General features: G+C 40.9%; 2 protein-coding genes across 8 annotated transcripts in view; one reads left to right on the top strand and one right to left on the bottom strand.

The window, feature by feature from the left end:
• The window catches only part of LOC140562296 (cation channel sperm-associated protein 2-like), a 47,120-nt gene extending 31,892 nt beyond the window's left edge, over positions 1 to 15,228 (bottom strand). The window contains exon 1 of the mRNA XM_072687836.1: positions 15,219 to 15,228. The gene's annotated coding sequence lies outside the window, so the exon portion shown is untranslated. The remainder of the gene's footprint in view (positions 1 to 15,218) is intronic.
• LOC140562259 (disks large-associated protein 2-like) overlaps positions 5,745 to 15,691 on the top strand; it is a 140,704-nt gene continuing 130,757 nt past the window's right edge. For 4 of the 7 annotated variants that reach the window (XM_072687757.1, XM_072687765.1, XM_072687817.1 and 1 more), the window contains exons 1-2: positions 5,745 to 5,961; positions 6,458 to 6,518. In XM_072687757.1, coding sequence (XP_072543858.1) covers positions 5,944 to 5,961; positions 6,458 to 6,518 — 79 coding nt within the window. In that variant the 5' untranslated portion in view covers positions 5,745 to 5,943. Of the gene's footprint in view, positions 5,962 to 6,123; positions 6,128 to 6,457; positions 6,519 to 11,764; positions 12,350 to 15,691 lie in introns of those variants that run through there. The other 3 variants (XM_072687811.1, XM_072687782.1, XM_072687774.1) reach the window with 3 other exon arrangements.

Here is a 15,691-nt window from a genome sequence, read left to right as displayed (position 1 = left end):
GATTCCTGATAGGAATAATAAACAATCAACATAAATCATCTGTCTTGCTAGAAAGTGTGAAGTACATAGAGACCTGTATGAAGTGACTGAGGCCTTAAATAATTGCTGCTGCCGCCTTTAAACACTATGCTAGTTTGGGAGACTAATAACCCTCCCTGTGCTCCAAGGCTTCATACAGTGAAGTTTGGGCTATAGTGAGCAATCTTATTAAATAGCAAATGTCAAAAAATGCAGTAGATTTAAAAATATCAGTAGATATGCAGTAGAAAACCTAATAGAAGCTGTAGTTTTTGCAAAGAATGATGAAAAAATGTAAATATAAAGGACCTCTATCATGAAAAACTGAATTTTCTCACATTTCTTAATTAAAATATTTTGAGTATATAAATATTGTAAAACTGTGAAACTTTTTATTTACTTCTCAGTCATTAAAATACATATACTGTTGCTGTCAGGTACAAATCTCATGTTTCCAAAATGTCAACTTTACAGGAGAAGATATCATGAGATCAAAGTTCCATACAATATGAAGAACATCTTCTTGATTCAAATTATGTTCAAACATAGAAAACAACCAAAATGGACATACAAGGTTTTCGCATTGTCAGCGACCACATGGGAACTAAAATGTACTATATATATTTTGAACTAATCAAACACATTTACATATCATTACACATGTCTTCTAATTCAGCCTACAACAGTTTAGCCCCACCCATCAGTCAACTTTTTAAATAATGCATTGCACAGAGCAGCCAATCAGAGCAGAGCTCACTTATATACAGTCTCTACTGAAAGGCAAAGTCTGTTACTATCCCAAACTGCATTTCAGTGTTGAAGGCACAGTAACAAATCAGCCAGTTTTAATTGTAAGACCTGTAAAAATGAATGACAAATTTAATACATAAAACCACACATACATACATCTTAAGTGAAGCAATATCTTAGGAACAATGACTGACAGTGTGCAGTAAAATAAAAATGAACGGCTCGTGTTTGTTACTGTGCGGACACCTTTGGCGGTGCAGTTTAATGTTATTCATCATACAGAGGATAAAGAAGAGATGATGCCTGTCAGCAGATGTGTGTGTAAATAACTGCAAGGGTGTGTTGCATGTGCTGATAAGGTTCAAAGAATGGCACCAACATTGTTATCATTTGTGGCAGAGAACTTTTGCTCATTTCTATCTCCCGCCTCTCCAGGCCAGAAGAAACTCTCACCCTTATCTTTCCTGCTGAGGAGAAAAGCTTGGGGCTGCCCCCCTGTGGTGTCCTGCTGTGGTACTCTGTCTCATTTCGGCTTTAGACGTGTCCACGACTATGCCCTGTTCACTGTATATGGCTTTTTTAGAAGCATGTCACTTCGTGGTGGTCTGTAAATCTAGTGGAGAACATCCAGCACACTTGTAGAATCCCACAGTGCACTGCAGTAGTTTACAAACAATGAATCCTAGCAGACATGAAATACTCACAATGTACTGATCACTATTGTCACAGAGTGAAGTCTGTATAATAGTGTCTTAAACCATGCCTCGTTCTGTAATGTGTTCTTATATAGTATATGGAATAATAATTCAGGCTAATTTCTGTTCAAGATAGTGCTTATGATTTTCACTGTAATGATTTGTGATTCTAGTCAGTAGGGTATGGGGACATTTGAATTACTTATATTAGTTTTATATAGTGCTCCAAAGTAGTGTATAGTGATTAGGGGGCATTTGAATTCCCTATATTAGTGTTCTATATAATGCTCTAAAGTGGAGCTCCAATATGGTGCTCCAAAGTAGTGTATACTGATTAGAGGACATTTTAATTCCCTGTACTGGTGTTCTATATAGTGGGCCAAAGTAGTGCTCCAATGTAGTGGGCCAAAGTAGTGTATAGTGATTAGGGGGCATTTTAAGTCCCTGTACTGGTGTTCTATATAGTGGACCAAAGTAGTGCCCAAATGTAGTGGGCCAAAGTAGTGTATAGTGATTAGGGGACATTTCAATTCATTGTACTGGTGTTCTATATAGTGGGCCAAAGTAGTGCTCCAATGTAGTGGGCCAAAGTTGTGTATAGTGATTAGGGGACATTTTAAGTCCCTGTACTGGTGTTCTGTAAAGTGCTCCAAAGTAGGGTATAGGGATTAGGGGACATTTTAATTACCTATACTGGTGTTCTATATGGTGCTCCAATGTAGTGCATAGTGATTAGGGGAGATTTTAATTCCCTATATTAGTGTTCCCCATTGGCTTGCTTACTGGGGGTCTTGGATCCTTCATGTCTTCTTATGTAATTTCTTTTTTGTCTCTGTCTTTCACTAATTACTAATTATGTAAAGCTGCTTTGTGACGACAACAGTTGTAAAAAGCGCTATACAAATAAATTCGACTTGACCTGACCTGACCTATATTGATTAGGGGGGACTTTAATCCCCTATATTAGTGCTATATAGTGCTCCAATGTAGTGCATAGTGATTAGGGGACATTTTAAATCGCTATATTAGTGTTCTATATAGTGCTCCAAAGTAGGCTATAATGATTAGGGGACATTTTAATTCCCTATATTAGTTTTATATCGTGCTCCAAAGTATGGTATAGCGATTAGAGGACAAAGTAGGGAATAACATCAGTTATGTAGGAGACGTTCTTTTTGTTCTCAATAATAGTGTTTGCTCTGCATAGTTCTCCGCAGTAGGGAATATTGATTACAGCACAGCATCTGTTTGACATTCTAATCTTGGACCACCTATGGTACTTTCCAGGTCAGTTTTTTTTATATAGAGCTCTTTTACCCAGTTGCTGAGAGTGCCATATGTCATCTCTGCAGAGCTCTCAACTGCAAAAGCATGCTTAAGCCATAATAACCTGCCAAATAATGGCACGGCACAAGGCCTTCTCAAACTGACTGACTTTTACATGCTTTAGTAATACAGTTAAAAAAGTAGTAAAGTTAATAAAGGAAACTCAGATAAATGCTTCTATATCAAGGTGCACTGGACTGCTACCCAGGTCGGAATTGCATTAGCAGCTTGCTGATTGCAGCACATTCTGACCAGCGTGCTAGAAGGAGCTTTAGTGGAACAGACAGGTGCTTTAATGGGTTCTACAAACACTGAAACCCACTCAAACAGGGGTGTCACTCTGCAGTCCCGGAGGGCTACGCTGCTGCCCTGTTCATTACCTAGTCCTTCACAAGTTAAATTAGGTGTGTTACAGCAGGTAAATGCTAAACCCTGCAGTGCTGTGATCCTCCAAGACCCCTAGTGTGAGACATCCATTAGCAGTCAGGTAAGCCATAGTGGAAGACAAAGACATGTCTCTGAAAATGAAGAGATTTATAAAAAAAATAAAAAAGCTTCTATGTTTGTGAAAATCTTTCATCACGCAGAATGTGAAAAACACTTAGAAACAAAGATATGCCTGAAAAGACAGATCTATGTAATAGGGACTGAAATCTGAAAAGTTCCTTTTTGTTTCCAGTGCTTTCTGAAAGGGTCCTCTGCAGAAAATATTTTGAAATTGCATCATCAACCTGTCTAAATGAGACAGAGTGCAGAAAAAGAGCCTCCTCTCCAGCAGCCCGGTCAGATAGACCCAGCAGTGCACCTCAACTGTGATAATAGAAGCTCATAGAAGCTCCATGATGCCAGCTTGGGTATGACAATATGGTTAAGGCTTTCCGTCCACATGAAGCCTGTGTTTTAATTGCTCTCCAGGGTGGAGATTTTTGAGAACAAGAGGGTTTACCTTAATAGGTTTATTCTGTTTCATTACACTGTGTCAGAACATACTGTGCTGTACTGTGTGAAAAGCTAGAACAACATCTCTGCCTGATCAGAAGTGTGAGGATTTCTCTCGGCTTTCATTCTATCTGAATGGGAAAATGATTGGAGTGCTCAAACATGGTCTCTGTGGTAATTAAATGTCCTATGGAATTGTTTGTGGTCAATTATCAGTGGATCCTCTGTTAAAATATGAATCTTGTTTTTTTCAAGGTGAAGGAAATGTTTTGAGGATGTAATAGAATATATTCTATTCTATTACATCCTCAAAACATTTCCTTGAAGTTATATGTTTATATAATTGAAGTTATACGTTTATTATTCTTATTCTTTTGATTGTTTAGTGTATTTTTATATCTTAGTCTCTTTTTATCTCTTAGTTTGTTTGCTTTTTTTACATGTCGTGGTGAAATAAAGAGATTCTGATTCAGATACTGATATTCTGTTATAATTATCAGCAGAATAACTGTATGCAGATACATTTTGTCATTGTCTACAGAAAAAAAAAACATTTATATTCACAATAGTGACTCTTCAGCTGAAGGTTAAAAGCTTAAAGGTGTTAACGTAATGCAGGTTAATGTAAATAAATTGCTTTCTAAAAAGCAAAAGTAGAAAGCTAGAAAATGGGGCAAACGAAGAGCAACATATCACAAGTAAAACATGTTACTCTTTATGTGTTTAATTTTCTATAGCAGCGGCCGTCACACAAACACAATGAAGATCCATTGAGTATAGATATGTTGGCTAGCTTGCAACCTAGGTTTTACACTGGAATTTGTATTTACAGCAGTGGTGTAAAGTGAATTGAACTCCACAACTGTAGGGGGAACCCATGAGCAAAACATACCAACTCTTATATAACAAATTACAGTTTAGCCTGTCAGCAAGTAATGCTGTTTATATTGTGCTACTGTGTATGGGTTAAAAAAAAGTGTGAAACCTTACTCAATGGCCAGTTTGGCTGTAAAGACATCAGACTCGAAGAAACTCATTACCTGTTGAACTGTAAGGTCATGATCAGGCCAATCCAGACATACAGTGTCCACTGGCATGCTGGTAAGGGCAAAGAATTGCCAACACTAATAACATTGTCTGTTGAATGCAGATAAAGAGCAGTTTTCTGTGGTGATGTAGCATGTGTTAATGTAACAGTTTTATTCAAAGAATAAATCATTAAAGTTATTGTTAATCGCTAATGTTATTGGTTAATGGTTGACTACAGTCCTGAACCAAATTATTGACAGCACTTTTCACCAAAATCATAATAAATAAACATAAATCAATTGAACTAGAAATAGATTGAACTATTTGTGTTTTCACTGTTAAAAGGACAAGATCATTGAGGAACGTTTGGAGGATGTTTAATTTGAAACTGGGTGAACCTCTTAAGGTGCTGTAAGGAATCTTACAAGAAAAGATTATTAGTAGAACCTACAGGTTTATTTCAGTGAGCTAAATTCAAGAAGCTCATCATACAATGATAAAAGTATGAGATCCTTGAGGACCTTTTGGAGGTTTGTCAATTTGTCACTGTGGAGAAACCTCTTAAGGTGCTTTAAGGAATCTTTAAGGAACCTTTTCTTCTTGAAGGTTCCTCAAATCACTGTAAGAGGATTCTTCACAGTTTCAAATTGAAGAACAGTGTAGTTGGGTATCCAAATATAGTAGCCCAAAGATCCCCTAGGAACCTTCATTCAGATGGTTATTGCTCACTCTATATATTTTATTGTTTTACTTTAGTAGAAGTCTGAGGTGTTTCCTGAGGATTAGGATTGTTTGAATACAAACCTGCCATATGGGGGCACCAAACACACAGCCTGTAGCACTGAGCTGCAAGGCTTGCTTCTTTCCCCACCCGTATTCTGACAGTCCTGCCTACTTATTGTTGGAATCCTTTTAACTAGGAACTACTAGCCAGTCTTCTTAGTACATGGGGGCGGGGCCTGTCTGAATACAGGTGGGCAAAACAAATCTCTGACTGACTGCACCAGCACACGGTGCAGCATTTACCTTAATGCCAGCTGATTCTTTTATTTGACCCATCCCTTTATTTATGCCCTACCAGACAGAAACATGTGACGTCTCAGCTCCTTCTCCCCAACGCTGGGGTTGTGTAAAGGCTCTTCATCGCCACTGATGAAGATTATGTGAAGATGAGGATGGTATAAGAATGTCAGCACTGAAGAAGGTAGGCTGCTCCTGGGATTCATTTGCGCGGGTGATGTGCGTGGATGCAGTTGTGGTAGTGCTGCTTTGACAGACTGAGCCAGAGCAGATGGAGATTTCAGTGTGAATTGATGTGATGAGTCAGGATTCAACCCAGTTCAGCTGGTCTTGCTGACCTTCAGATTCAAGTGAGAGAGACAGCTGAAGCAGTCATAAGAGATCATATCTGTTACATGTTGTCCATTAATGTCTTATTGATTTTAGTAGCATGTCTGCAGTGTTGTCACATTATCTTAAGAAGCCTTGATAGTAATATGAAGCTTATCTCAGGTAGCCGTGTGACTTCCATGGCTTATATCTGGCTCTGTAAAGATTCCATCCTGTTCATCCCTTCATGCTGAAGGGTTTGTTAAGTGCTGAGTTGTGTCTCTGCTCCTCTGCCAAGCCAAACTATCTTCTATTATTAATGAATCCACTTCACTGTATTGTTTCCATAATTGTTTTTCCATTTCCCACAGGTGTTACCATGGATACTGCGGACACATTGCTGCCTTTTCCTTGACAGGAAGCTTGACTCAGGTAAGAGGAATGAAGGAGGACAAAAAACAGGGGTGGAGGGGGGGCTTTGAACCTACTGAACTTTTGGCACCCAGTCCTCAAGTGCATGGGGTGTGTGTGTGTGTGTGTGTGTGTGTGTGTGTGTGTGTGTGTGTGTGTGTGTGTGTGTGTGTGTGTGTGTTTGTTCAAGAGTTTTATTAAGACACTCTCTTCTTGGTCCATTTTATGCTTCTTCATCACAGCCAGAGTTGCAAAAATTTGTATGCACCAACTCATTCTGAGTGTCTTCTGAAATCAAGGGTATAAACAGGCAGTGTGTCCCTTTTTGCTACAGTAACAGTCTGAACTCTTTTGGGAAGACTTTGCACTAGATGGTTAGATGTTGGAACATTGCTGTGAGGATCTAAATGGTTTCAGCCACATAAGAGCATAAATGCTATCAGATACTGATACTGGATGAATAGTTCTGCCACTACAGCTGATCTCAAAGGGATTGGATGGAGCTCCATCACTCCAGAGAACACATGTCCACTGCTTCTGAACCCAAAGGCTGGGGGGGCTTTTATACCCTTCTAGCCTACGCCTGGCATTGTGAACATGGTGACCTCCTGTAGGAAATGTTCAGCTGCTAGGGAGATTATCGATCATGTTTGTGCAGTGAGTTCACACTAAATTAGCTGAATGAACTAATTATCTAGATATTAATGCACAGTAATGCATGTTTTCCTCATTCCTCAATATAAGGAGTGTTAACCTTTGGAATGAACCTACCAATGTACGGATTTGTTTAAACTAATCCCTTCTTGGTTCAGGGACTGAGAGCAGGCTTGGTTTCAGGATGAGCTGTGCATGGTGTATGTTGTCAGAGTGTTGCATTTTTTTTTTGTTCATTTGTGGCTGCTGTTTCTATGGAGACTGTGGTTGATCGTATCAGGGGGAGGTTGGCGTGGACATGCTTTCAGAGTACCAGTGCAGCTACAGTAGTTGTGTGAGTCACGGACTCCATCTGGGAATGTATTCTAATCCGTTCTTCAGTATCCACACATTGAGGCCAGTCCGATTCAGATACTCCCAGAATAATGAAATCTTTGTCATCACCAACTGTCAGCACTTTTGATGATGGGTGTTGGGATGGCATCCACCCAGTGCGAATGTTAAAGTGAGATATTGCAGATGTTGCTTCGCTCGTGTCTGTTTGCTGTCCCGAATCGCTTCTCACGAGAGATCTTCTTATCATGGGTGTCCTACCTTTGTAGTTCTTCCAGACTGACTCATCAGTTTCTTGATTTCTCATCTTTCATCATTGCTCTGTATCTGTCTCTCTCGCATGTTAATTGCTACTGCTTTGATTCTGAAATGTAAAATCAGCTGCACCTGCTGTCCTTAATATGGGACAGAATTGGAGATTGGGGAACCGTTTTTATTGTCTGTGTTGTGGCTTGAAAGAAGGACCACACATGAAAGCAATTAGCAACAGGAATGATCAGACTTTATTAGAACTAATTGGGTACCTCGACTTAGTCAACCGTTCATTTTGTGCAGTGTACAACATTAGCTCACTGTTATACAGAATAATGTTTGTGATTGACCACTAGATGGTGCCACATTAAAACACAGAGACCAGGTGTAGTCTCCTTTACCCTAGTTTTCCAAGCATCTCTTTTGCTACCTGCAACTAGAATGCTCTCGACAAGCGTGACTTAAAATCAGACACTGGAGAGTGGCAGTACTGCAGAGTTCAGTGTTTTCCCTCTCTAGCAATGCCCGCCTTAAATCATACGCTTATTAAGAAGCTCTTCATGAGTTAAAAGGGTCTGGAGAGAAGGGAGAGAGGCCTGTGGCCCTCCAGGATTCGGGTAATAAGACTTTATTCTCCACACCTCAGATGTGCCCAGCACGCTAGCCTCACAGCATCAGAGCAATTAACATGTTGCGTGCAATTAACAGTGACTGAATGATGGGTGTTGAATGTGAATGAGACTTGGAGACTAAAGACAGCACATTGCTGGGATGGAAGGTGCAGCATGCAGGAAATGCATCATCGTAAGCTGCATTATATTCCACAGGGTCCCCAAAGGAGGCCACTTATATTCCTCACACACTGAGCATGGATGGGCGTGAGTTAAGGTAACTGGAGTTAATTAAATACCTTATATTGAAGTATAGCCAATTTACAGCACTACAGAATTGAACCTCTTCCTTTAACCCCTCTGTGGCAGTGAACACACACACACCTGGGGTGGTAAGCAGCTACCTCTGCACCTATGGAGCAGGTAGGCATCTTGTTCAAGGGCACCTCAGCTGGGGTTGAGGAATGAAGTGCTAAACCACAGTTCACTCCTCCTTATGCAATGTGACGTTCCCTTCCTCCCTAAAGGGAACCCCACTTTTAGTGTAACCACTCTTAAAATGTCTGAATAGCCTATGTCACAAAGAGCTCTAGTGTCAGTTTAATGGTAGCATTTTCACTGTGTAATACATTTTGTGGTCTGAGAGTGTGATCTGTGATCTTTGGTGAAATCTAGCGTGCCAAACAGTCTAATAAAAGCATTTTTAATGATCTGCACCTTACAATTTATATGTTCTTTGTATCAACAAACTGTTCCTGGGTGTGTCCACCAGACTGATTTTCTCATTCATAATTCTGGGATCAAATGTATTATTCAGAGCTTTCCCACTGCACTGGAAATATAAAGTTTTAAAGTGCTTCTGCATGCTGTTTAGCCCACTGCAGTGGACATACAATAAAAAAAGCAATATTTTGCACTGAAAAATATTTTTTTTTGTTTACCTTGCACTTACCATTTTTATTCTATATCTTCAGCTTTGATGAGAATACATCTGTAAAGCAACAAAAAAAAAAACCTGCAGACATTTTTAAGTGCATGTTCAGATATAACAAATGGCATTTTTGCATTTTAGGACTTTTTTATGTTTTTCTTTTTTTACTATGTCAACCTAATATCTCTCCAATTACTCTCAGCTAAAGAGAAGAAAGCCCAGATCTTTTTGCAATTATACACATCTCAAGTTGTATCACCCTTTATTTATGACTCAGAACAGTGTGCAGCATTCCTCTGGGGAAAGGGCTATTTGTCAAGCTGTCTCCTGGCCTTGAGCTGGCCTGTGGTTAGCCAATAGGTGCCTCCAATCCCGTCCTACTGTAATTAAGACTCACCTTATTCAAATAAGGGCAGAAACAAAGTAATGGTCTTGTGTTGGGCTCTACTTTGAATTAATGTCATAAATTACCCATAGACCCATAGGAGGAGGCTGTGTTGAAATGGCTAATGGCCTCGGATATGAGGTAGTGTACAATACTGTCCGGAAGTTCATGGCGGATATTCGTCTGCTAAGTGAACAACTGTTTAGTGTTCAGTTTTGAGCCTTTTTGCCTCCCAGTCTTGCCTCCCATTTCTCATTGTTGCAGGTAGGCTTGGGCAGTATCTGCTTTTGTCATACTGTCATACCGTCTCAAAGAATTGCCGTAGGATACAGTATTACCGGGGGGCAGGGGCTGTTCTACATTTATGCAGCTTCTGTACCACCTCAACCTGCATTATTTTAAACTGTAAAATTATCAAATACAAAGTTCAGCTTGCTCACAAGGTGAAATACTAAGTGGACAAGCGTAATTTTACATTTGTTCTTCAATAAGTATTAAATCGACTGAATCAGTCTGACAACACCTGCAAATGTTAACCTGCTCTAAATCAGGTGAGAGAAGCTGGTTAGCATTAGCTCAGTTAGCAGGATAAGAAATTCAAGTCTGGCTGACTGAAACCCCACTTATTAACGTTTAGATGAGAATTACTCAGACACATTACGCAGACAGCTGAAGATAAATCTCTTGTCTCCATGGTTTTGGATCTGTAGCCCACTCACTAAGATAGCCTTTGCTTAACTAGCTCTGCCACAGCTTCACCGAGGATCAGACAGCTCATTTCAGCTGCTGCTGACCACCTGCTGAGCTACAGACACAAGCTTTGTGACCAGTGAGTGGAAGCACAAGTTAGGGGTTTCTAATAAAGTGGCCAGTGAGTAGATGCACAAGTTAGGTGTTTCCAATAAAGTGTCCATTGAGTGGAAGCATAAGTTAGGTGTTTCCAATAAAGTGTCCATTGAGTGGAAGCATAAGTTAGGTGTTTCCAATAAAGTGTCCAGTGAGTGGAAGCATAAGGTAGGGGTTTCTAAAAAAGCAGCCAGTGAGTGGATCCACAAGGTAGGTGTTTCTAATAAAGTGGCCAGTGAGTGGACGCGCAAGTTAGGTGTTTCTAATAAAGTGGCCAGTGAGTGGAATCACAAGTTAGGCCTGGGGTTTCTAATAAAGTGGCCAGTGAGTGGAACACAAGTTGGCTGTTTCTAATAGTGTATTTAGGGTGTAATTAAGTGTAAATTCTCTGAAACTTTAACGGACAGTGCTGTTCTTTTGGCAGGAAAGCAAGACACAACACAATAGCACTGAAATCTGTTGAATATAACACAATCTTGAATATTGGCTGATGCTGATGTGATATTTCTTCTTTTAAAATCTACTTCTCTTTAAAATGAGCTCTTTAATTAAAGCTCTTCTCTTAAGATGAGCTTCTAGAAGTCGATTATCATGCTCAAGCTACTCTTACAGTCTACTGCCCCCCAGGAAGAAACACACAGCAACAGCACAGTGCGAGTGTGCGCTGTTTTAGGATGGATCTGTTAAACTATAATTCTGTTTTTACCCTCCATTATCCCATCCCGTTTTCCCTGCTGCTATCAGCCCTGATCCCTATCCCCATCCACACAAGGTGCCTGACCTCTAATAACAGGTGATAATACTGGTGATGTACTGATAGACGTGATACTTCAGGATCCAGAACATACTCAAAAGTGAGAATAGTTAAAAGTTGATAATTTTGCAAAAGTGTGACTTCTATAGAACCCACTTCTTGAGTTACGACTGAAATGAATACATTTCCAAGCCCACATCCGTGGTTAGAACAAGCTGTTCTAGCACACTGGGGCCTGAGCACCACTGTTGAATTGCAAGTACAGTCTGGGGGTGGCAGAATTCTTATTTACACACACATTAATGGGTCCCTTTTCTTGTTGTCTCATGTCTCATGTCTCATGATGATGATGATGACTACAACGCATGAGTGGATAAAGACCTTCTCTTACTCTCTTTGCCGTAAGAGTGACATCATCCTCAGAGGAGGATTCCTTTTTCAGCCTGATTGATTTTTTTTTTTTTTTTTCATCTCCCCCTCCTGTTGGATGTCTGGTTTGGTCGTGACATTCTCCTGATGGGGAGAGAAAACTGATAAATGAGCCGAGGACAACACGGGACCGATGCGAATCAAGAGCAAGTGAATGGAGCTCTGTGGAGAAGGAGAGGCAGAAGGAGTGAATGAGAAAGTGAAAGAAGAAAGAGGAGGAGAGAGGAAGCTGCAGAGTCCCGATCCGAGTCCGGCTCCGTGTTTTGCTGCGCTCTGAGATCCTGTGGAACATGCAGAGAGCGTCTCGGTCCTCCTCTCTGCTGCAGTGGAGGACTAAACGCACAGCTTAAACCCGTCCCTCTCTTCTCCTCTCCACTCCTCCGCTCCAGGGACACACGCACATCCAGAGAGAGAGAGTGAGAGAGGGGGGAATAGGGGGGAAAAATAGGAAATCTGAGAAATACGGAAGAGACATTTTTCCCCCAAAATCTGACTGGATCTGGCCCATTTGTGCACCTGTTCTTTCCTCTCTCTCTCTCTCTCTCTCTCTCTCTCTCTCTCTCTCTCTCTCTCCCATGACTGTCCTCTGCTTCCCTGGCATGGTGTGAAGAAGCATGCGTGTGCTCCAATGACTCCCACACAGAGACGGATTCTCAGGTAAGAACATGGACTCTGCTGGGCTGCCTGTTTTTTTTTTTTTCTGAAGCCTTTCTGGCTTGTCTTCTCTTGTCTTTCTGCTTTAGAAGGTGCAACATGTACTTCTCGCTGAAAAAATCAACAACAACAAACAAACAAACAAACAAATGATTCTGTGGTGAGCAGTGGTGGCAGTAAGTGAGCTGTGGTCCATATGTGGCTGTAATGTGGAGAAATGTGGAATTCCAGTTAAACAAGTGTGCCTATGTGCAGTTGGCTAGTTTCTGTATTGAATATGATGACAGGCTTCAGGTTACAGGTATCCGTCACGTTCAGTGGGGGTGTGGGAACTGTTCGTGCTTGGCTGGACCGTGTGGTCTTATTGCGCAATGAAAAAGAAGCAGCAACATCTGTATGAGCAGCTTGTGCCTCACGCTGCCCCTTCATCTCCGGGCTGGCGTGAACGGAGCGGCCGGAGCGAGCGATGCAGGAAGGTTGCCTAGCAATGGCCATGCCCGCTGCTCGCTGCTCAGCTCTGGAAGTGGAGAGATGCGATTTTCTGCTCCGCCGCTTAACAGCAGAGCATCCGTCACAGGGGCTGTAGAAGCCGAGTGCGCCGAGCACACCAGTGCTGTGTGTGACTGGTGAAGGGTTTGTGTGTGTGTGCATGTGTGTGTGTGTGTGTGTGTGTATGAGAGGAGAGTGCCTAGGAGATGGGAATGATGTGATGAGGGACGGAGGAGGCAGATGGGGTTGCTGTGCAGGGTTTTGGGCTCGCTGTGAGCCCGTTCTGGTCATACTCACCGACCTGGTGTGGACTGCTGGTCTGAAGCTCAGCTGCTGGATTATCTGCTGAAGCTCAATTACACCGTCACTCCTCACTCCATCCTGACCACATCTGATCAGTTACACATTGAGCCTGGTGCTGCAGCTCCCGCCAAACTCAGCACTGCAGTGTCCGAGCATCCCAGAGCCGTATATTTGTGTGTCCTAAATATAAGCATTTTTCTCTCTTCTATGATAGCGTGCCTCAGCTATCAATGATTCCACATGGAGAAAAAAGCGGCATGCACTACAAATCATATGATCACACACGTACAGATACATTTACACATATACACATATTCTACAGGGAAGGCATGATCTTATGTGGGGTGAGCTGGAGGTACATAGGGCTGGGCAGTGCATGATGATACACAGTACATATCACAGTACATATTTCACATATCAGTATGTGTCGGTATCAGTGGTGGTCGGTGTTTATCCTGAAACAACACGCACTCAAAGATGATGTTATTAGCTCTGTTTCTTCCTCCTCTTGTGGGGTAGTAGAGTGTATCAGTAATGGGCGTACTAGATTTGCACTGACTACTTGGGTCACCAAGCCAAAGAAAGCATCATTTGGACATGTTGTTCAGACAAAATAAATTAAATAAATAAATAAGCAATGCCTTGAATTTGTGCCCCTAATAGTAACCCTTAGTAGTTTCGATGCAAAGATTGGTGGCAGACAGTGGTTCATTTTGTGTTGCTCTAAATTCCGGCCTCTAGATGGCAGTGCTGTACTTTTTATTTACAGTTTTCCTACAGTTTTCCTACAGTTTTCCTACAGTTTTCCTAAAATTAGATGAAAAATCACGATATATCTCCTTGCTTACTGTAAATTGTGATACATTTCACCTGTATTGTGGTTACTGCCAAAATCTATTGGTTTCAGGCTACGTCTTAGTTAAATGTAATGTTAACATGTGACAAGTTTTTTTTTTATGGGGTGGGAGGGCAAACATCACTGACAATGAGCTAACATATTAATGAGAAATGAGACTAATGCTAATAATTCAGTGCCTAGCTTGGCAAACCATCCTAGTTACTAGTTAGCTAACGATAAACAAATTGTAACACATTAATACTTTATGTAATATTTAAGAAAGCATGAATAGGGACATAAATTGCTAGTGTGTGTGTGGTAGCCAGCTGCTAACAACAGTACAAAATAACCAGCAGGTATATTTAGCTTCATTAGTAAGCATGACTCTCTCTGAGAGAACAGTCCATCCCATGTGTCCTGTATTGTTGCGTCAAGAACATGTTTAGTACCCAAAGATTTACCACATTTACAGATGTTTATTCATGAGTGTCTAATGGACCAAATGGTTACACTTTGGAATTATTCTGTTTGCAAAAAACATTGCTGACTCTTGACATAAATGGCAGTGGTCTCATTTACAAAGTTTAACTTCTTTCATTACTGATTTTTAACTGTGATAATGTCACTGACGGAGACAAGCTAGCTAGCTAGTTTTATGTGAGCTAACTCTGTGTGGTTCACATAGCAAACCTGAACTGTAAACATGTGAACAATGAATGAAGTGTCTTTATTGACCCTCAAACCCACTTAAAAATATTGGTCCAGGGCATACAGGCTACACTATAGCTACACTACAGCTAATGTATACAGTGACATTATGCCCTTCAGCTTCAACCAACTACATGAATTGGAGAAGGAGGAGAGGTGGAAATGTAGCATTAGAGCAGATTAAGATACAGTAAACCAAACTATTGCATAATGCTACCAGCACTGGCAGGGTAAGGGCTGGCATGTGTTTCCTCCAAGACATCAAGCTCTACTGCTTTTTAAACTGCTGCTAATGCAACGCTGCTGAAGCGCAACACGCTTGGAGGAGAACACTAATGGCTAATTCTGTTAAAGCAGGATTATGTAAGAATTGGCAATTCTTGCTCTTGGGCTCCCCCTAGAGTTTAGTGGTTTAGCCACCACTAAAAGGCATGTTTACATGCTTTCCTGGGCAATCTGAGAGTTAGAGAAGTGTCACCGAAAGTGATAAAAGCATGTAGGCTTAGGTGGTACAGTAATATTACAGAATTGTACTCAAATATGACTCAGGTTGGGCAGCGTTACAGTTCTCATGAGCATTCTCCTGCCCACTTCATCAGCTACATAGTGCATTAGGAGGTGTGCCAAGCTCCGAGTAGTAACGATAGAGACGGTACTCTCCCTATCACAGGTCAGTAGAACATCAACAGCTTATTAGTTTATAAAGACCTATAGGATACTCTGGACTGGTGTCTGGTTGTGCTTAAGTTTTCAATATCAGTACTTTAAAGGGAAAAAAAAGACTGTGTACCGTGCTGTGTGTTTAAAAAAGTGTCACATTAAAAAAAACATACTATCCAAAGTTTCAGGTACCATACAGTAAATACAACTTAACAGGACTAGTTATTCTCTCTGTGTAACAAAACATCTGGTAGTTTGGTTGGCTTCTTTAACAATGATAAAACATTACTAGTCTACGTCTAGTTAGAGGCAGCCATTTGTCAGAGATAGCATCCTAACACACACTT

This window comes from Salminus brasiliensis, chromosome 1 (genome assembly GCF_030463535.1).
Source record: "Salminus brasiliensis chromosome 1, fSalBra1.hap2, whole genome shotgun sequence".
Lineage (NCBI taxonomy): Eukaryota > Metazoa > Chordata > Actinopteri > Characiformes > Bryconidae > Salminus > Salminus brasiliensis.
Note: the sequence above shows the minus strand (reverse complement) of the source record. Positions and strands in the feature narration are given on the sequence as shown.